The following is a 23,287-nucleotide window of genomic DNA, read 5'->3' as shown; positions in this document are numbered from 1 at the left end:
GCCTTTTTATATTTTTCCTTACAAATGTTTATGATGTACATCATATCAGTAAAGATAGGTCAATGATATGACATCACATCTATTTAATTTAACTAAAGGTTGAGACCTATTGAAGGACAGCAGTAAAGTAACCTAATTGAACAAGCGAATCCAGAGACCCTGGTTTTGTCACAGATTTCTCCTCTTACTCTCAGTCCAGTCATTGCATAAAGAATTCTGGTTCCGCCTCAATACATTAACGAATTCTCTTGATTGGTTGTCAGAAAATGTATAAATCAGCGCTTAAAAAGAACGGCGTCGCAGTAAGGATTGGATCGGAACAGAATGAAAACATTAGCTGCTGTAATTTTAAGCTGCGCTTTGGTAGCTGCTACAGCTGCCCAGCAGAGTTCACCAACACCTCAACAAAGACAGTACCCTGCAGGGCTTCCCACTAGACCAGTTCCTCTCCCTCCGGTACGTACTTTTGTTAACGTCTTCTAATTAATTCATTAACAGTTAACTGAAAACACATCTATCGTGGTTTGTACATTTTCATGGTAAAAACCTTTTCGTGAAATCTGTGTACCTTACCCGCTGATTGTGTTTCAAATTATACGTATTTATATTTACAACCATAGTCTTCGATTACAGTAGCTATGCCATTTATATCCACATAATACCCTGTAGTTCAGTAGTAAGCCTACAGACTTATGACGCTGACAATCAGATTCGATACCCTTGGTGGGAAAAATACAGATAGATAAAAACGACAATATATATAAGACATACATGTGTTATTTTTTATAAAAGTACTTTCAGTTCCAAATTATCCACATTTTCTTTAATAAGCAACAGTTTTATTACACATTGTATTTATCTGTCATAGTAGTTGTTGGATCAAGTTAAATAATGAAGATTAATATATTAGCAGGTTCTAAAATATTGCGTCTCGTAATATACTACTGAATTCCTTATTAACAGTCATCTAGCTTCTAGAATCTAGAGCAAACTGGTTCATTTGTTTTTAGAACAAATTTAGATGTCACAATTTCTCTGTTTGTGTTTTAGTAAAAAGTAGTTTTCAGTTCTAAATTTGTCAGAATAGACGGTCACTCACCGGCCTAATTTTCTGATGTTCACTCACATCTTACGTACCAGTTTTCGTAATAAAATGTAGGACACTATTTTGTAGATCTTGTTCAACCACTACTATACAGGTCACGTAAGTCTTGCGAGGAAATGTACATCATTATGCCTTATATGCATGAAATTAAGATACTTTGTGATGACTAAATCTTTTTCATTTATCTAATGATAGTATGCCCTGAACGAAAAATGTTTTCGGCAAGCCCTTGTTAAGTTTTTCTCATGTAACTTCTAAATGCCTCTTTATTTTCAGTGATAAATATTTACTATTCCTGGTAGGAGTACTTAATACTCCATTTTACGACAAAGATTGAAATAAAGTGTTTTCATAGGAAAACCCTTAATACGTTTTTCCCTATCTTAAAACGTAGTTATTTACATTGAATAACATAAAATCAGGAATTTTTTGCTGAAAATTTGTTTTACAATTCTACAGTAATAATTTCGAGAAAAATAGACTTTATAAAAACGATACAGCATTTTTTATGGTTAAGAAAACCGATGGAAAGTTGTAAGAAATGCCTCAGAATACACAGTAGGTGAATTTGCGTAGAAACGTGTGCGTTTATTTGTTAGTATTTTCTGAATGTGTATTTTTTGTTTTTTTAAGTTTGTTCCGCTGTATTACGGTCACTCGGCCGTAACCATCTTAACGAAGACTTGTTGTTTACAGAGGTCTTTTTTTAAAAAGGCGTAATTTGTGAAGCTTTTTTTGTGGGAAAAGTTGCCAGTTTAAGTATATATCTTTCAAATTGTTAAAGCTTTTCGTGATTTTCGAATGTACAAAATATCAAACTCTTGACAAAAAAAAGAGATGTTTTAAAGACATTTCTTAAACTTTTATTCAATAACTTTAAAGGATTCGAAAACTAGTCAACAACATGGTTACTGCACACTTATAGCTTAAGCTTCGAAGCGTTTCTGCAATCTGTTTCTCGTATTTTTCATAAAAACCAGTTCACTTCTTCAGAATACAATGTATTTAGTTTTTATAATTATCACAATCATTTTAGCTTAATACACTAAAAGAACTTTTCGATCTTTACCTGTTCAATTATAACCTGTATTCCTGCAGAATATTATATTCGCACATGAAAAAGACTGGAAAAAACAAAAACAGTGAAGCTTCTAAGTAAGACTTCAGCTGTGTACATTTAATGAAGCTTGGTAGTTTATATTCCATCTTCTTATATGGGTTTGTCGATCCATACGACAGAATAAAAATCAATAACCTTTTAGGAAAGTACAGTTGAACTAGCTAGATTAGTGTCATTGCATTTTTGATTGTTTATTATTCAATCTAGATAGGATAGAGTTTTTATGCAAGAAATCACAATTCCAATATAACTTCAGTTCATGATTCATCACTGTAAAACAACAGTTACTTTGTCCTTTAGCTTCACTTTATTAGTCATTAGACATCATTATGACTTTCTTTTTTACAAAATCCATGAAGATTCAAACAAATGATGTATCTAACCTTCATGTCGTTTTGACACAATGTTTTTTAGCAAATAGATTGAACTCTTTAAGATTAATGAGATAATATAAATAATTCATTTTTCATTGTCTCATATATTTCATTTTGTTCTCAAGACGGAAGCAAGCCAATGGGTAAAATTCGAAAGAAAACACTTCAGTATAAGAAAGTGTTTCAGCACTGTTTTCAGTGTTTGGATGTACAGCAAACTTCAGTTTTTTTTCATATATATTTAACATAAAAATTCCATAGCTTTATTCAAACATAAAATGCAAAAATAATATCCAATTGCATTAAAGGAGATAATATCTTGATTTTGTGATAGTCTCTAAACTGCTCAGACGAACTTCTCGTAAAGATATAATTACAGCAACAGCAGCTACAAAAATCAATTATGTGAGTTATGAAAGATAAAACTTTCTGCGTGCGTTACGTAGAGCACTTTTACAGACCTAGGATGAAATAATAAATATGAAATTGTTCTACACACATGTTACAATATCAAATTATTTTTTAATTAAAAACCTTTATTAATTTGAAGTTTTTTTTATTTTGAGATAAATTAAAATTTTATTTTTGTATACCTTAATAAACACGTCAAAAATATCAGTTAAGAAATTGACGTTTTTTAACTTTCTGGAATCAATTATAAAATTTATATTAGTTTTGCATGCTATATAACTTGATGTAATTACCGCTGAATGGCTTCATTGTTCAGTTTTGTGTGCATCATTAAAATTATATGTTCCTTTAGCCTTTCAATTATCTTTGTTTGTAATTTCTCTATGGTTGAAACGCCATGCGATAAAACGTATTATAAGATTGAAAGCTATATAGTTCGGTATTTTTTTTTATTATTCTGTTTGTTTGTTATTAATAAAAGTTACTGGTACTTTTGTTTTCTAAAATAATGAACACCAAGCGGGGAAACTTCATTGGAAGCGAGAAAAAGACAGAGAAAAGCTTTTAATTAAAAGTCACTTTTTTTTTTTCGGGTTTAAGGATATATCTCACATGCAAATTTAATAACTATTTGAAATTCTCTGCGAAGAAAATTTAGCAAAGATAACATATCATTTTGAAGGTATATTAAAAGTATATTTTCAGTGTGGTTAGAAAATAGGCATAATGACGGAAATTTTCTATTTAAAGCAAGTTCACTGGGGTCGCTGTCAGCAGCTAAAGCCAAGTGAACAAGAAAAGGTAAGACATTTCTCTTAAACGGTTTAAAGCATGACTTATGAACATACTAATTTGATTATTGTTTTCTTAAGCAATTAAAATTATGTAAATATAAGTAAGCACCCTTATTTTTATTTATCAATAAAAACCTTGCTTTTTGAAAATTGTTTTAAGTTAAATTTTTAGAAATACACGCTATTTGAGATATATATATATATATATTAACTTGGGAAATTATTTACCGAGTTTCAAATATTCCAAACATATAAATATATCAAAATCACACCTTTAATGTTTTAATATGAAAGGTTTGCTTCAGTTCTGGGTTTATGTCTTTTTTTAGTATCTCATTACTGCATTCTTTTTTTTTTTCATCCTAAATTAAATATTTAATAAATGGTATACATTCACCACTACAGGCCGCAAAGCAACAAGTTCTTCAACACTGTATCCAGAGATATCCACCAAACTTCAAGGATCCAAGAAATGTTACCCGAGTAAGTGTGGAAGAACTGAGATATCTGGCTCTTAATAAAATGTTTCAGAAACGTTGCCATACGTATAATCCAATAATTTGGTTTGTTCTGAATTTCGCGTAAAGCTACATGAGGGCCATCTACGCTAGCCGTCCTTAATTTAGCAGTGTAAGACTAGAGGGAAGACAGCTAGTCATCACAACCCACTGTCAACTTTTGAGCTACTCTTTTACCAACAAATAGTGGGATTGACCGTAACATTATAACGCCCTCACGGCTGAAAGGGCGAGCATGTTTAGTGTGACAGGGATTCGAACCCGCGACCCTCCAATTTCGAGTGGAGTGCCTTAACCACCTGGCCATAGCAGGCCATAATCCAATCGATCTAATAAAGAGTTATTAGAAACACACACACACATATATATATATACATTTGTTCAATTGTATAAATGAAACAAAGATTTGATTTTATATTACTACCTGTAATATGATTTGTAACGCTCTAGTAATTATTTATTGCACAGTACTTTTATTACCGATATTAGTCTTATAACGGTAATTTATAACATTTATCGTTTCCTTAATTAAAAAACAACTTCTGAAGCGTATATTATTAAATAACTAAAGTTATTTTTTTTCGCTGAATATTGAGACACTTTTAAAATCTTCCAACCTGTTTTCACAGCAAGAAGTTGAAGAACATCGAACTAGTATTACCGCATGTGCTCTTGAAACTGAAGGCTGGGTAAGTACAATGACAACATAATGTAAGGTAGGGGGAAAAAACCGTAAGAAATAAAACAAAAAATAGTTCTGAAACAAAGGTATATTAGTTTAAAAATCATAAAGTTATCGTGTTTTGTAATACAAAATTCTTTTTTAATACAATACTATGTCGTCTGCTGTGATGAAGTTGTTTCTCTTTCTTTCAGTTTGACGTTAGCGGGAAGTACGATTACCAAAAAGCCAAAGATGAAATCATAAGCAAAAATTTGGAATCAGAGGTGAGTAATCGACTCTTGCTTTTAAAATTGCTTGATTACTATCCAGTTCATGTGACAATAGTAGGTCTTCTTATCGTATCTTGAACAAATCTGATGTAAAAGCATGGTTCGTAGTTCCAATCAAACAAAATAATGTCATGTTAATATTTGTTGTCTGTTATAGCGATTGTTATTTTCAATGTAACTGAAACACATACTGTTCTGAAGGAAAAGTGTTAAATACTCAGTCGATTGAAATAGAGGTATTATTATCAGTCAACTGATATAAAAGAACTGTACTTCAGGAAAGGGTGTTAACTACACAGTCAACTGAAATAAAAGTATTGTTTCCCATGAAAGTGAATTACCTGTTCATTCAAGTGAAGAACCATTCACTAAAGTGTTGTTTAATACAAATCCCTTTCCGTATTTAACGATTAACGAGGAGACTGTTTCACTCCCAGTTTTAGCACTGGTTGCTAGAAGTTTTCACTTCCAGCCTACTGGAGTGAAGAACATTTCATTTAACATTCATTGCCGCTTACAAAATACTGTACTAGATGCACTCAACTACAAAGGAGTGTTTTTGTATTGTTTAATCGGACTGTGTAGCGCATGCATATTTCAATAATTTCAGTTACCATTTCAAGAGGAAGATTTAAACGCCACTTATATTGTTCAATGCTGTTTCCCAGTAATCTTTTGTAACAAAGGCTACTAAGAAACGGCACAAAATAGTAATATTAGAATAGTATAAAAATTAGTAGTCGGCATTTAAAAGGAAATAATCTCATTACTAGCAGACCTTGTCATTTAACCTGAAAATCGATTCATGCCCAGGACGGTTTATCAGAAAATTTATATTTCCATATTACAAAAACAGAATGGTGTATATGTATATATATATATAGTATCTCGTGTAAAAGATTGTACATCATGTATTTATATGATGCTCTTCTCTTAGTTTGGAGAGAACACAATATATTGTTGGAATTACACAGTATACATGATAAAAAGTGTTAATTTTTATCAGTTTGTGTATTAATCCATATGTGTTTAAATTAGAAGTATAGTTTATTTGTACTATATCTGTTAAATTGGGTCGATATGTAGAGAGAAAATCTGAGCAAGTTCGAATTTCTTTACAAAACACTTCGTACAATCTAAAGACATAAATAGACTATTTTATTAGATTATTTTGTTATTGTTTCTGAAAGTACAAGGTATAATTTTTTCATAGGCTGAAAAACAAATTCTGCAACTTCATGAATCTTGCAAAGCTGAAGCTGTAAGTATGCACGTTTAAATCACTTTCACTCTATGTTTAGTAATTCACCAGAACAGAGAAATGATTGGACATACATCTTGTTTATGTTAAATCAATAAATTATAGTTACTTGTGACTTAAAATGTAACATAAAATTGGAAGATGGTTAATTCGTATTTTAAATTAAAACTGTTGCTTGTATTCATTAACATTATTTCTATCTTTGATGATTTTAAGAAAGTAAAACTTAGCAATTATTTATCTTCTGTGAAGCACATTAGTTTTCTGCGTGCTCTTTCATTATTGAACCTCCGAGTTTACCAATGGTTTACATCTAATGTAAATAGGGTTGTAGTTTAACCCATGGTTTCCGATATTTGCAGCAAAAACAGAATGACCACCTCTTTCTCTTCTTTATAGGTATATCAGTTTGTACTGAAACAGAAATACGACAATATTTATTACCAAATGAATTGGAAATCTATGCTCTCGTGATTTGTATATAACTTTCTAATACACCTACAATGACGATTAAAATTAGTGAATAATTTCGCTTTGTTCTCTTTCTATTTAGAAACAAGCATTTGCTAACTCCATCATTCAACAGGTAAGTGATTCCATCTTTTTTCTTAGAATAATCATTGACTACCTTAGCGACTTCATTTTATAAATCATAAACAATACTACATTGCATGTCCTCTTCAGGCCAACGTTGCCCTGAAGAAAACTTGTGAAATGTCGAAAGTAGTACCCATACAAATCTGGTATTGTTCCGTTAGTGTAAACTTTATTATAAATGACTTTATACACGTTATTATACGTAATTGAAAACTAAAATATGATTCACATCTGTATGTTAGAAGAAACATCAAGTAAAGGCTTCACTATAAACAATTTGTAAAAGTAAAATATTGCGTTTAAATTTCTAAAAAAAAAAATACAATTTCATGCTTATGAAAAATCTATTGGTACATCGAATTTAAAAGAAATCAATATTTCATACGTTTTATTTCTCAAATTAATTACCGTTTTGTTTACATATGGAGCACAACAGATGGCGTTCACGTACCGCATCACATTGATTAATTATTTGCTTTTGCCTGTCACAACATTCAGTGTAAAGAAACGATTAATAAAATTGAGTAAAATCTGTCATTTTCTATGTAAGATACAGAGGAAACTCAGGCAGTAATTAGTCGAATATTTTACAGTATTAATGATATTTTGATTTAAATTTGTGTGAAACTCATATGTCATCGAGGATCTATTTTACCAACAATGTCGTAAACTCAGGAGGAATTTTATAAATAAGTAGTTTAAAGAAATGTTTTTAAAAATTCGATGGAAGTTATGTACTCATCGATATCCTAAGGTTAATTGTTATTTGAATAAAATGCATAAAACTTTCCCTACATTTCAAATAATACAGTTACGATTGTATATTTAGTACTCAGTAATATAAAATTTTCAAAATTATGTGATTTGTGGAAAAATAAATCTATTGACAAGGTTTGTTTGTTTGTTTTGGAATTTCGCACAAAGCTACTCGAGGGCTATCTGTGCTAGCCGTCCCTAATTTAGCAGTGTAAGACTAGAGGGAAGGCAGCTAGTCATCACCACCCACTGCCAACTCTTGGGCTACTCTTTTACCAACAAATAGTGGGATTGACCGTCACATTATAACGCCCCCACGGCTGAAAGGGCGAGCATGTTTGGCGCGACACTATTGACAAGGAAAATATTTATAATATTAAATTACAGTTCCATGACACTTGTGAATTCATAGAACAAATATTTCCTCTGATATATTCAACGACTTTTAAATATTACCTCACAAATATATATTTTATCGTCTCTTGGGGAAGTTTATTGAGCTGCAACCTTCTGCTTGTTGTTATAAAAATATTTCATTAAGGTTAACTCTCACAAGAAATACAAAACTTGAAGCTATACTGAAGTAATCTGCGTGAGCATTATAGTTTGCACATTTTTACACTAATCACAAAAACAACTTTAGATTTTTTCCTGTAAAACTTTACGAGTAGAAACTAGAACTTCATTTAATAAATTCTTAATAACTGGAAATATTTTTCTTCATTTTATTAGGTCCAGCTCTACCAAAATTGCATGGAGTTCTACATTACTCGGGTAAATAACTCAAGTTTTTTAAACTATAACTTAATCATCAATTTAATGTTTTATTACAAATAAAATGATAAAACGAAAGAATAATTATGGTTTTTCTAAGTTGTATACATAACTTCGTATGTTATTTCAAAATACAGAGAGATATTCGCGGTATATTGTAAAAATATAAGAAGAAGTATATAGTCTTACCAACCTCTTCTTCCATTACCAATGTTATTCTATGTGACTTCCCTTATTTTGTAGTACGAAAAGCTTATGCGCAACACAGAGAGACTGTATTTAGTCATTGCAAAATCACAGAACTCCATAGTAGGTGTCTGCAAATGGTATAACGTAACATTCCCATTCGTACGTGCATCTTGAAAACGAACTGATGCGTTTAATTTAAAGTATTACAAGATTCTTTGTTTTTATGGAGACATCTTATTTGCATCTAATTTCTACAAATACTTATCTTCTAGCAGTATAACAGTGTCAGAACGTTGACTTGATAGTGAAAGAGTTCACTTTTGCATTTATTTTCTCTTAATTTTCTGAACGTTTGACTTATCATAATAACTACAACCTGCTATCACCATAAATTCCTTAAAACTCTTTTTTGACTTACTCTGTACTACTTTTTAAAAATTATAACAACTGAAAAAATTTAATAAAGTGTTTAGACTTTTGCAAATACTTAAGCAAATTTATATTCCGTCTAATGTAACAACATATTTACTCTTGTTACCTGCCATATGCTGGTCATTCAGCTTGTGACAGCTGGTATTCGTTTGATGTGGGAGTATCTCTTACATCACTTATTCTTAAGTCATGGTAAATTATCTTCTTTATAGTTCTAATGAAGGTCTCTTTTTATTTGGAATGAACCATTGTGTTCTTGGATTACTTTCAAGAAGATGTTATGTAACTTTCTTCACCGCTCAGGTGTGCGATTAGTGGCCAGTCATTGAATAGTCTGTTTTTGGTCTGCTAGAATTACAATGTTTTATCTTTATGATTCAATCCATCAGACATACTTTCCTTCAAAATGCTGAAGTATTGGGCCTTGTATACTTTTATAATCACAAAAAGCTTTGCCAATGCAAACTAATCTAAGTGATACATCTTTGCAAATTACCATATTTCAACTGAACTGTAATAAAAGAGCCAAAGCTTATAACTGATTCAAATTGCAGGGCTTTTCTTTCTAATAATCATATACCAGTGGGAATAGTCAGAAGCAAGATGGTAGTTCGAGCTATTAAAAACTGCTTTATAAACAATTGCTAGTAGATTAACACTTTGGCTAAGATGATAGAACAGTCTTCCAATGTCATGGAAGTCTCATGTTTGCAACATAACAAAGAAAAATTGCCATAAAAAAGTGGAGTCAAATTGGTAGCTGTTCCACGTCCCAAGGGTAGGGCCTGAGGATAGACGTTGGTTGTGAGTGTGAAATATTGTGGTACTTTACATTGTTAAAAAATGTCTTACAAAAATTTGCTAGTGGATTAATCCCTTAACTCAGTTGATAGTGCACTTGCCCCAATTTAAATTCTACGCACGAGCGACACAAAATATGAAAGTAACACAGTTAGATATGTAAATTGTTACCATAGGTCATGAACAATCCTATTGATATATTAGTGGCGAACTTTGAAACATAATGCAACACGATTGTGATACAGTATTTTTTATCCTAATTTCAAAAACAACGTAATTGAAAGCTGTTGCATTAAGCACGAAGCTACACAATGGGCTATTTGTGTTCTGCCCATCACGGGTATCGAAACCCGGTTTTTGGCGTTGTAAGTCCGCAGGCATACCGCTGAGCCACTGGGGGGCAGTTGAAAGCTTTTTTGAGCCACTACAATAAACCACAGGACATTGCAATAAAATATAAAAATAATATTTAAATTAAGTGTGTTGTTTTCTTTCTATACTGGTAATTTTTCAAAATATATAAAACAACATGGAAATATTGCTAAGTTTGAATGAAATATTGAAATGATGTACCTGATATACAATTATATTTTTAGCAATACTATGCTTTAATTAATAGCCCCCCGCTAATACAGTGGTATGTCTACGAATTTACAACGCTAAAATCAGGGGTCCATTTCCATCGGTGAGTTCAGTAGATAGCCCGATGTGGCGTTGGTATAAGAAAACACACACACATACACTCTAATTAATATTCACCAAATCAGAGTGTTTTTAGAGACGAAAACTGTCTGACAAAAACAAAAGAAGAAAATTATCTTATAAATAGCCAGTTGAAGGGAAATTTAATAAGTCAATTGTATACAAACGTTTAGTAATAAGCAGTTAAATACATTTAAAGAATAAACGATTTGTGAAAAAGATTGTATTAATTAACAGAAGTTATAGAGGTAGGTAAGTAATATTTTCTTAAACTTTGAATTAATGGTGAATAATTTATTTAATTTTCGTTAATATAACTTTAGCCTGAGAATCCTTCTGGGGGTAGTAACATCGTTTTAAGCCGGCAAATGATATCATTTAAGTTTCTCGAAATTCACGCAGTGGTGAAAATGTTAGTTTACTTTTAGTCACTTTTTTTTTATCCAAAGTTCGATTGAAGGATAATCAAATATTTTAAATAGTCAATTAAGTATTGAAAATGGCATGTTCATATTGTTAGTGCCGGTAAAATGGTGATAATAATTTGATCACCTAGAGAAACTGGATGTCTTTTATTGTTGTTGTTTTTACAGGTTTGTGGCATTCAACTGATTCCTCCTACCATAATTTTTGGACCGCCCCCTCAGAGACCTCAACAGTCAAAAGGATCATCATCACAAAGCTATTAATGTAATTAAAGACAAGAGGTACAGTATCCTATTTTAGTTTCAGCAATGTACGGTTTCACATTTTATTTTAACCATTGTCATTGGCATTATGTATTATATCTGTTTCGCATTGTACATCATTATCTTTAAGAGTTCAAATAACTTTATTCATCCATTGGAACTAACTTAAATAACAAACTGTTTTACTACGAATATAGCTGCGAAAACAATAACAAGTGTTGCAGCATGTTATGATGTTTCACGTTTTGTTTTGTTCTCTGATTCCAATAACGGAGTTAAATAAATTAAATTGAAAAAAATGTAAATAGCCCACTGGCTTAGCAGTTGGCAACATATGTTTTCAGTTTTTAATTTTATTATCGTTAATTTGATCTCGTATGTGTATCTATATGTATTTTGTATCAGGTTGCAAATGAAGTAATGGAAGATCACAAGTAAACTTCGTGAGGTAAAACTACCCATTGTGCTCTACAACCCTCAACGCACCTAACTGGTGTATATTTTATGTTTTGGTGAGTGGAGGGAGCATATTAGGCATGAATGATATTTTTTCTCACATCTGCTTCAACTGAGCAAGAGCATCTTCGTTCCATTGAAGCTACAGTTCTTTCTTACACAAATAAATGAACTTAAATAATTCTATTGCATACTCTTAAGCTAAATTCGTCTGATGTTTTTAATTAAAAATAATTTGATTATGTTGCTGGAGATGTTGTTCCACCCCCTTTCCTAAGAATGAATAAATGTATTTACACAGAAGAAGTGGCGAGTTTAGTGTATTGGTAATAATGGATTTATGGAAGAGAAGGAATATTGTGCTGTTGCAAAGAATTGAAAAAAGATATATAAGACAAAAAATGCAACTAAAAAAAAGTAATTTTTTCGTTGTGAATCCTTATCCGTTATATTTTATTCAGTGATGGTAACAAGTTAAACAGATTTCGACTTTAATGGCCACTACAGTTCACAAGACAAACAATTTATTTTTATTGATGTTGTTTGGCCTTCAAGGTATTTGCAGTAATAGTACATCATTTGTTTCAAGCCTAACAAATAGTTCATGATGCAGATATTTGAGTTAGAAATACAACTGAACTTAAAACTTTATACTTTTTCTGTAAAACTTTGCAAAAATAGAAGGAATTCGAGCTTCATCTAATAAGATATTAATGATTAGAAATACTTCTCTTTAACGTTCTCAGGTCCAACTCTACCACAATTGCATGAAGTTCTAAACTTCTCGAATAAATAGCATACGTTATTTTACGTATACCTTCACATCAAAACGCTCTGCAGGTTTTGAGATGTTTTACTTAAATAATTATATCCTAACTTCAAAAAAAACATTTGCAAAATGACTTTAATGAGGCGCTACAGTTCACAGAATGGATAGTTTACTTTTCTTATCATACTTGTTTGCAAAATATTCGAAGTGGAAGTACATCAGATATTGAAAGTAAATCATATAATTTATGGTGCAGATATTTGATTTTCAAATATAACTCAGTATAAAACTTTTGACTTTTCTGTAAAACATTATTTAAGAGAAGAAGCTATAGTTTCATTCGAAAATATTTTGTAAAAAAAATAAATCCACAAAGTTCTGCGTAGACTACTAGAAGGTAGTTGAAAAAATACATCCACTCAATACCAAGGACTGACTCTACTTTGGATGCTCTAGTTGAAAACATTTCTCAGTAATGAATGTTTAGAATGAATACTTGCATTACTTGCATGAATACTGGAGAAAATGGTTTATTGTAACTCTTGTTACTATGTGTCAAATAATGCCCTTACTATATTTAAATGACTAATTGAATTCTTTGATAGATTGTTTAGGCAGAGTATTCATGATGAAACTTTGTAGAATGGACGGCAACTGCCTGTTGTGGAAACACAAGTGCAGAGGACGACGTTTCAAAAGTCTTTCGCCTTTTGTTCTCCACACTTGTGTTTCCACAACAGGCAGTTGCCGTCCATTCTACAAAGACTAATGGAATGTAATCTCAACTTACTTTCTGGAATATCGTACTCATCTACTTGAATGACGTTATCACACATGAGAAAATTTCAATAACACTTGTAATGAGCTAATTAAAGTATTGGATTGCTTAAGGAGAGAGAACCTTAACCTGATTCTCAAGAAATGTGAATTATTCCATCAACAAGTGAAATTCATGAGACATGCCATTATAGCGGGAGTATTAACAACTCAGCCAAAATTTAATATATTTAAATCTGGCCAACACCACAGAAATTATATGGGGTAAAATAATTTTTTTGACCATTGCTTTTGAAGAGGCATTCAGTAAACTGGATAAAAAAATCACTACTACTTCTGAAATATAAAATCTAGCTCTTGCTGATATACTGATAACATTTGTATATGCCATTGATGTTGCATTGGTGTTATAATAGCGTAATCATAAGTATAACCTGTGATCGTCTATTATAACATAGTAATAAATAGTAAAAAAAAAGACATTGTACAACTAAAAATTGTACAATTAAGTGTTGTTCAATCCATGAATCATTTCATTTATTACTTCTGGAGCCAAAAACTTACACTCTGAACAGATTATGAACCATTGAGTTGTATGATTAATTTTCACAGTCCAATAGATCAGGTAAAAAAGATGACTCAGAAAGTTCAATAATGCAACTTCAATATTTTGCTTTTCCATCTTGGAACCATGGAAATATATTGGTGTATTATGACAAATACCTTTATTACGAAATACTGTAAACAATATAAAAGAAAGGTTCCCAAGAAAGTAAAGACAGGCTGCTTGGAGTAAAACAGAGCAAATCCAGGATGTGATACCTACAGATATTAAAAACTTAACGTGATTCAAGTATCGTCTCAAAAATGATTAAACAAAGGATATAAATATTGAGCTGATTATATGACAAATCGGAAATCGGGTATATGATTCTCGTGACAGACAGTGGCTGAACACAGCTCAAAGACAAAGAATAAGCACGCACATTGGGATTCATTACATCTATGAGAAGCTGTAATGCCATCGTGAAAACGTATAAACTGTGCTGTGAGCAAAAAATATCCACAAAGGAAACAATATTGGAAACTGCAGCAGTATTGAGTTAGAGCACCAGTTGAAGAGTTGTTGCTGATGTGCTTGGTCCTATACCACAGAGAATAGTGAAAATAAATATATCTTAGTTGTTGTCTATACTGGTTAGGGAGGATGAAAGAAATGTTTTATACTAAGATCCGCACTAGCTAAAGACAAGGGAAAATTTGGTTGATCACCAACATTTTAAACGAAATGTTAAAGTGCGGTATATCAGAATCCAATGCTGAATACATCACCAACTATTTAAACAAAATTTACCGAAAGCAAAGATGCTTAACTCATATTATTGTGTGCAAGCAAATAATATGCCCTTGAAAAGGACTCGCAACTCATCGGGAGGTCGAACACAGAGCCAAAGCTATATGAGTTTTTAGCCATAAGTGTATATAACTTTACTAGAGTAGAAGTATTACTGGAAGTTTGAGACCTTTTGACCTTCACATTCGATTAGCAAGAATCATAATACATACAGAACATCTGCACTAGTTATGGAAGGATGAAATTTATTACTTTCATTTGTTGCACCAGTCCTCCTTTCTTTACATAATTTTGCCTCATCAACAAAGAGAAAAACAATCATAATTTTTCAAGATTTTTAATGTTTATTGCTTTTAATCTAAAACAGATATGAAGCTTTTCTTTTTAATGTGGTATAAGGGTGTTTATTTATGCTCAAAAAGATCATTATAGTAAGATTCAGTGTGTGTGTGTATATGTGTGTGTCACATAACTGTTCTTGTACCACTGACTGCAAATACTTCCATGAGGTATCAAACAAATCGTCTTGGATGTGAGGTTTGCACAAAAGTAAAAATTTTCCCACAATCCCTAAGGAAAACTGGATATTTTGCGGAAACTATTGTACAAGGATTTTCTGAAAACGGATCGCAAATTTGCCATTGATTTACATTAAAGCGTGAAAGTAGGCCTACCAATGACCGTTCTTAACTCTGTTGAAATAATTAATTTTGCAATATTACAACAATGATATTTAAAAGAAAAACAAATTAGCAAAATAGTGGTTCAAGCATCAAATTTATATTATAGCGGTCCTGTAAATGTAGGATATAGGCACACGGGTTCACTAGTAAAGATGTATTCCAGTACTTAGAACAAATTTGTTCAAAGGTTCGGCTTTAAATACAGAATCATAGGAGTTTCACTCCATTCTTCTAACTTGTCTGGAGTCATGACTGTACCTCTTGTTCTACGCTCATATGCTATGCTAAAACATTAAGTTATTTTTAGGCTGAGTAAGCTCTGAAAAAATAATTACCTTCACATTAACAAAGTTTTGTCTTTTCCTCTTTATTTTGATGTAAGTGCAATGAAATACCTAACAAACAATGTTTAAAGGGGCAAATAACTTTTAATATGACGCTGAAAATACCTAGAAATGTCAAGCTATACATTAATTAACCTTGTGGCTTAATTGTCAAAACCTTATGACCTGCTGTTTGTTTGTTATGGTTTTTTGGGGTAGGGGTAATTATTATAATTTTCGCTTCTTTTTGTTATTTAAGCACAAAACCACCCAATAAGTTACCTGTACTGTGATAACTGTGTATATGGAAAGCTTGTTATTAGCGTTATAAGGTCTCAAACTTACTTTCGAGCCAGAGGCCAGTAATTACACATATAATCAGACAAAACATTCCTTAGATCATAACGTACTTGATAATAATTTCATTAAAATATATTGATAATAAAATTGTTGATTTACTTTCGAATGTCACACAGCACCAATGAATCATAAACAATCAATACTTATGCAATGTACCATGTGAAATAAATATAATATATATTAAGAAACTGACCGTGTCACCTATATTGTCATTAAAAATCTATATTTTTCTAAAATTTATTTTAATACTATTTTAGCTTATATTAACTGTTTTGTTTGTTTTATTTTAACAAACCTTTAACAGTTGTGAACAACCACGCGTGTAGCCCTCAAACATCCTCAAGACCTCCTTTATCACTTTCAACCGAAAATAATGTATTTTCATGAACATTGATTATTTGGAATTAAACACAAAAACACACAATGAACTGTCTGTTCTCTGCCCACCACTGGTATCGAAAACCGATTTATAACGGTGTGAGCCTATAGATATACAGTTGTACCATTGGGTAGCTCTTTAATAAACATAAGAATGTAGCCTGATGACTAAACTGTTGTTTAACAGTGTTTTAAAGTACACACTAATTCTCAAATATAAATACACTCAATATGTTCGGCTCGACATGGTCAGGTGTTCAGGGCGCTCGACTCGTAATCTGAGAGTTGCAGGCTCGAAATCCCTTCACACTTCATACCAAATACGCTATCCCTTTCAACTGTATGGACGTTATAATGTTACAGTCAATCCCATTATTCGTTGGTAATACAGTAACCCAAGAGTTGGCGGTGGATGATGATGACTAGCTGCCTTCTCTCTATTCTTACGCTGCTAAGCCAGCAACGGTTACCGCAGATAGCCCTCGCGAAATTCAAAACAAACATCCGGCATCATATTATAATGGAACTCTTGCTTATGATACTGGAAAAACTTTTTACTGCGCTAAGTTCAATTCCCTACTTCGCGATATTTGTATCCTGCGTGTATCTAGATTTGCAATAGGGGTCACAATTTTCCCATTTCTTCTCCGTTTTCCGTCACAGAAAACTTTATTTTTCTCCATTCTCAGAGTGCAAGTTGACGTCATGAATACGTCACAAGTAGATCTAATGCACTGGCACCATCTATATATATAAATATAATAGCACTGTCTGTCGTATGTCCATGTAAATACTTCGCAGGGTGTGGATGGATCTTCACCAAAATTGGTATAGAGGTTCATTAGGTCCATGGGGAAATACAGAGATTCTCAATATTGCATTTTGTGGTCTTATGAGTGTTTTTGCTTCTCCCCTGTTGAAGGATCTTCACCAAATTTGGCATGAAAGTTTGTTAGGTCCATGAGGAGACACATGCAAATTTACAGTTTCGCATTTTGTGTTTTGCTACTCTTCTGGGCGTTTTGGGTGGGTTGTTTTTTATTATATATAAAGGAAACAACTTATGTCCCAAGATAACCTTTCATTAATTATGAATTTATATAACTTCCGTCCATGTTGCGAGTAGCCCAGCTAGTGTTTTTAATTACATTTTATTACAATCGCTTTTATCAGTTTGTTAGCCGTCAGAACAGCGCAACGCAAATTTGCGACTTATTTATAGGTATTTCATTCTCAAAAGCTGATATTTAGATTCGCAACACATTAGGTCCTGAAAGATTTTTTAAGAAATATGCCCTGTACTGCTGTGAACTGAATTGTAAGAATGAAGTCGATCGGCGTAAAGTTACAAAGAATACTGGATTTTGAAAAAAAAAAAAAAAGTATAATAACCGTAAATCATGCATGTCTAAACAGTAAACATCTTTAGAAAGTGGGCAATTTTTATGTCTTATGCAAAAGTTAAATGAATATGGTTAAGAAAGTTAAATGCAATTTCTCGAGGTGTCAAACAATTAATTAAAACATGCATATTGAACGACCTAATTTTTTCAGGTAGCATTAAACAGTAATTTTCAGATTTCGAACTGCATAATGTTCATAAGCAAGTTATATGTGATCATATATTAATTCATCCTGTAAATTTGTGAACTTGTGTTTTAGAGTTAGCAGGACCAAACTTGGTGTACAGGCTTAAGGTAGCCCAAGGAGTGTTTTCATCTGTATGAAGTACCACCTCCCAAGAGGAATAAAACGTACCTGTGAGATCGTCTTAGCATGATGGAGATCAATAAATAGGTAGCTAGAGTTGCTGAATCCGAATCTGGCATGATATTTTGTGTTCTTGGTCCCTTTATGAATCCCACTAAATGTGACACATATTTAAATAACATGGGTGGGTTTCCTAACGAGGTTTGTTTTTGAGTACAAACCATCCTTGAAGTAGATACAGATATAACTTGAAATAAATGAAACAACTTTATCAACACGTTGTGCTTCTGTGGATTATCAAGGGGTGACTTTGAATAGAGCAGTGTAATGCGAGCATTTGATGCAAATAAATTTAAATACGATAAACAACATCATAAGTTTCGACCATAACTGCACAATTTTGAAATTATTAGTACCAATTGAGAACATTCATTGACATTTTGTGTCATAGCATATTCAACAAAACTTTGGTGATACAGTAAGAGTGTATTCTATTACTGCATAATATTAAAGAATACTACTATACCCTTCAATTAATTTTCCTTTCTCCAAACAGTAGCAACATAACACTCGCTAAGTTTAATTTTTATCCGGTTCATTGAAAGTTGCAAGTATTTACGATCCATGATAGTCGCACTTAGAATGCTCCCCGCTAGTACAGTGGTATGTTTTCGGATTTGCAACGCAAAATGAGGGGTTCGATTCCCCTCGGTGGGCTCAGCAGATAGCGCGTCGCGCCAAACATGCTCGCCCTCCCAGCCGTGGGGGCGTTATAATGTGACGGTCAATCCCACTATTTGTTGGTAACAGAGTAGCCCAAGAGTTGGCGGTGGATGGTGATGACTAGCTGCCTTCCCTCTAGTCTTACACTACTAAATTAGGGACGACTCGGTGCAGTGGGCTAACAACCTACTCACTTAAACACATGTTACTGAAACCGCAAGTGATTGCGGCCCTATGTTCCTTAATGGAATTGAGTGGCAGATGATGATAATGAAACATCAGCTGGTATTTGTGTGCCCTCTGCATCTCTCTTATACATCGGAGCTATAAAGACCACCGCAGGCAATGAACGATATTTATCTATTTGTTTATGTGCAATGACTTTGGCTACAGTTTTATTATTTTATGGATAATTCTTTAAATATTTGCCTTTAAAATGAAAATTAATTCAAATGTATTTAGGTCAGTTACATCGGTGCTTTCTTATGACTGTGTTTTAAACATATTTTTCATTTTCAGTACTAGTTATATTAATAGTTAGGACACATAAATGTCCAGTATTATCAAATTAGACGAAGTTAATAGTAACAACGAAAAGGATTAATACTGTATTAGTTATTTAAAATACACGTGTTTTATTTACTCTTCACTAAATTTTAAAATAAATTTTCAAAAGGTCCTTCGGAGGGTGAGCAATAACTTTGTATATTTATAAAACTACAATGCTGAGATCCAAACATTCAGCGCACAGAATACAAATTACTTAGTGTGTAGCATAGTTGTAACATTTGTTTAAAAGAAGTAACAAGAAATACGGTAATAACTGGTATCTGTTAAAAAACTAAAACAAACAAACTTAATTTATTTCTGAGTTTACAGTTAGCACGCCATTACCGGAAGATAGCAGTACGTATTTTTGGGTACAAATAAATATAAATACAAACTTTATAACGCTGGAGGTTACCGGTAGAATAGTTATACTTTATTTAATTTAGTCTTTCTTGCAAGGAATGTTTAATATTGTTTTGGGGTGGTTTATTTTGAATTTTATATTTCAGATTTTGTAAGTATTAATAATAATGTAAATTAGGTAATAAACTGTTGTAAGGCCAAGAGTAAAACTAAAGAAACACAAAGTTATTGGTAGGAAAGTCAATCGTAAAAAAGATAAAATTACACAAAGTGGTAACTTCAGAAAAGTATTTTGGTAAACGGTATAAACAACAGCTTGTTGAAACCATGTAAAATAACTGAGTTAATATATCTTTGTACATCTGTATATATTATAACACAGTTACTGACAATTTTCGAAATGTAGAATTTTTTTTTCTTGGAAGTTTTTATGTATTTTGGTAATTTTGTTGGGATTTTTATTCCGTCATATTTTTCATCCTTGTCTTTATTACCGCCACTTATATTATCCATAATGGATAGGATTAAGACTTAAAAAATAGAGAAATAAGACTGAGATAACATTTGTATCTGTCACCAACATTACTATTGGATGTTGACACAGTGATATTGACAGTGTTGTAATTTGTAATCTCAAGACACTGAGCTATGAAGATACGTTTTGCAAATTTTTAAGAGAGATTTCTTACTTTAAATTTGAAATGAAATTAGCCTCTTTGAAACAATTTCTTTCAGAACTAGCTATAAAAATCTAAAAGTAAAATTTAACAAATTATAATTTTCAATTTTAGTAATTCTATCTTATTAAAACATTCATTGTAAATTATTGCTTTGAAAGTCAATTTAATTTCATTTGATCAGTGAATTTTACTTATGACACCCTAATTCACTTATCTTCATTTCTGTAACATTCCTGCTGCCACATGTAATATTATTTTATATAATATTTTTTATGTTTTTAGGTATTCTTCATTTGATGAAATTCTTGTAACATCTCTAGCAATTTGATATCACACAAAGTTTGGAAACCACTGCATTAGACGAATTTTTTAACTATCATTCATATTTCTGATATCTGATTTAGTGAACATACACTTGATATTTGTATTGTATTGCCTAAGGTCATTTTTATACAGTAAAGATTGAAAGAGGTTGGAACATGTTATGCTACAACCTCTTTCATGTAGAGAGTATTTTCTTCTAAATCTACCAAGATTAGTAAAGTGTTTTTAAAACTGTTAATAGTTATCCTAAACAAAATAGCTTTAGCTTAGTAATGAATACAGTGTATGTTTGATGTAGTTACAAAGTTTATTTATACCATATTTAAATAATTAAATTTAGACATTACTGAAAAAATATTTAAGTAATTCTAATCTGTATAAAATTTAATTAGACCGTATAAATATGAAAGTAGAGGCTAGACCAGACCATCTGCTATTGTATATGCTAGTAGTACTACCAGCTTGAGATTCATTAACTAAACGTCTATAGACTACAGCATGAAGTAGTGTAGTTGGTTTTTAATTTTGTACTCTTACTGCGGCATAGTTATCATTACATGATTTATGGAATCGAAGATTATTAGGAGTTCTGATTTCTTAACATTTAGAAAATAGTGAAGTGTAATGGGTGCAACAAAAGTGACAAAAGGGTTCAATTAATGAATTGGCTATGTTTATCTTATCAAGATAAACAACAAGAATGGAGGAGCGACAGTTAGGGCTAGGTATAGACTTGTACCTAATGTTGAAGATTTTTGTGATGAGATTAAAAATTGTGGAAAATGCAATAAAATTGTTAATGTAAGAGATATGGCACTGAATTATGAAGCATGTGATCAGTGGTTCCATTTTAAATTGTAAATGTATTAAGATTAGTAATGAGCTATTTTATTTATTTTAAATTGTAAATATATTAAAGTTAGTAAGAAGCTGTTGACCTTAAAGAAGAGGTAAGATGGTTTTGTAAAACTTGTGATGTTAAAGTCCTGTCAGCTATAAGAAAACTTAAAAATTAGCAGAAAGATTGGATGATATTAGAAAGCCAGTACTGTAATATTTGGTATAAAATAATCCCCAGATGATGTAACAAATAATCAAAGTAAAGCTAGTTATGACTTAAATATGTGGTTTACATAAAGGTACATCTCAGACTTGAACTTAAAAGCTAATGAAATTAAGAAAATATTTATAATAGGTAAGAAAAAGGATAATGCTGCCAAACTTATTAAAAATGTTACTGCTGAAAATGAATGGAAGACAAAAGTATTTATTGTTCCTGATTCTACCATAAAGCAATTTGAAATGTCAAAAAAAGCCTATAATGAACTAAAAGACAGAAAAAGAAAAGGCAAGATAAATACAACAATTAGAAACAATGAGGTGGTCAATTTACTGGTATAAATGCATAAAAGCTTTTGGATATAAAAGAACAACTACTAAGTCTCAATTCTGCATCACTAACAGTTAAAGAAAGTAACATAAGTTGCAATACACTTGTGATGAAAGTCAATTAAATACAATGAATGAATTAAAGTTATGAATAACAATTGGAAAACCATATTATTGCAATTAATGAAACCTGGCTGACTGAAGAATTAAGGGGTAGTCAACTGAACATAAGTGGATATACAATGATGAGGGATGATGAACTGAATTAAAGGGTGGATTAGTTACATATACAAAGTATTGACTTTGAACTAAATGATTATTTAAATAATCCATTGTTTGATGAGTCTGTGGTTGACTTTAGTTTTAGATGGTAATAGAGTGGTCTTTGGTTTGGTTTACAGGCATGGATCTGCTGGAGTTGTTTATAATAATGTACTGTTTTGGCAGATAATCAAATTGGTATCTTTAAATTGTGAATACTTATTCAGTTCTGGAAACCAATGTACCATATGTAGACTGGGACAATATGTGGGGTGTGGGCAATGCAAATTCTCTCTAATAGATTTGTTGAGTGCTTATATAATTGTGTCAGCAAATATGTAAGTTTATATTTCCAACTTGATGAATTTAGTAATAACAAAAAATCATGTATTAAGTTGTTTGAAAAATAATGGCAAAGTTTTACATTAAAATTTTATTCATTTATAGGGATAAGAAATCTGTCTGTCTTACAACTTCATATATGCCATTGAAAAACTTTATTTCCAATATTTCAGACCCTCACAATTAACAATGGGGAAAAAAAAACTTGCATTTTTTTTGCATGAATTCAAACTTGGTCATAATATATCAATAACAGCTAACAGTATCAACCAAGCATGGAGCAAAGGAACAACCTCTAAACCATACAGTACAGTATTGGTTCTAAAAATTTCATAATGAAAATGTGAGTCTTGAAGATAAGGAAAGCAG

General features: G+C 31.6%; 2 protein-coding genes across 9 annotated transcripts in view; both read left to right on the top strand.

Annotated features, from left to right (window-relative positions):
* The first annotated feature begins 288 nt into the window (after window positions 1-288).
* Window positions 289-12,117, top strand: LOC143224132 (uncharacterized). Its single transcript, XM_076452584.1, has 10 exons — window positions 289-456; window positions 3,761-3,811; window positions 4,210-4,287; window positions 4,952-5,011; window positions 5,199-5,270; window positions 6,490-6,537; window positions 7,091-7,123; window positions 8,623-8,664; window positions 11,382-11,495; window positions 11,883-12,117. The coding sequence occupies exons 1-9, from the start codon at window positions 325-327 to the stop codon at window positions 11,475-11,477; spliced, it is 612 nt and encodes a 203-aa protein (XP_076308699.1). The 5' UTR covers window positions 289-324; the 3' UTR covers window positions 11,478-11,495; window positions 11,883-12,117.
* A 7,359-nt stretch (window positions 12,118-19,476) lies between these two features.
* Window positions 19,477-23,287, top strand: part of LOC143224073 (uncharacterized) — a 141,920-nt gene continuing 138,109 nt past the window's right edge. For 3 of the 8 annotated variants that reach the window (XM_076452540.1, XM_076452567.1, XM_076452572.1), the window contains exon 1: window positions 19,916-20,073. The gene's annotated coding sequence lies outside the window, so the exon portion shown is untranslated. Of the gene's footprint in view, window positions 20,074-20,244; window positions 20,363-23,287 lie in introns of those variants that run through there. The other 5 variants (XM_076452554.1, XM_076452577.1, XM_076452544.1 and 2 more) reach the window with 5 other exon arrangements.

The sequence above is a fragment of the Tachypleus tridentatus genome, chromosome 1 (genome assembly GCF_004210375.1).
Source record: "Tachypleus tridentatus isolate NWPU-2018 chromosome 1, ASM421037v1, whole genome shotgun sequence".
NCBI lineage: Eukaryota > Metazoa > Arthropoda > Merostomata > Xiphosura > Limulidae > Tachypleus > Tachypleus tridentatus.
This window is presented reverse-complemented; position numbering and strand designations above follow the sequence as displayed.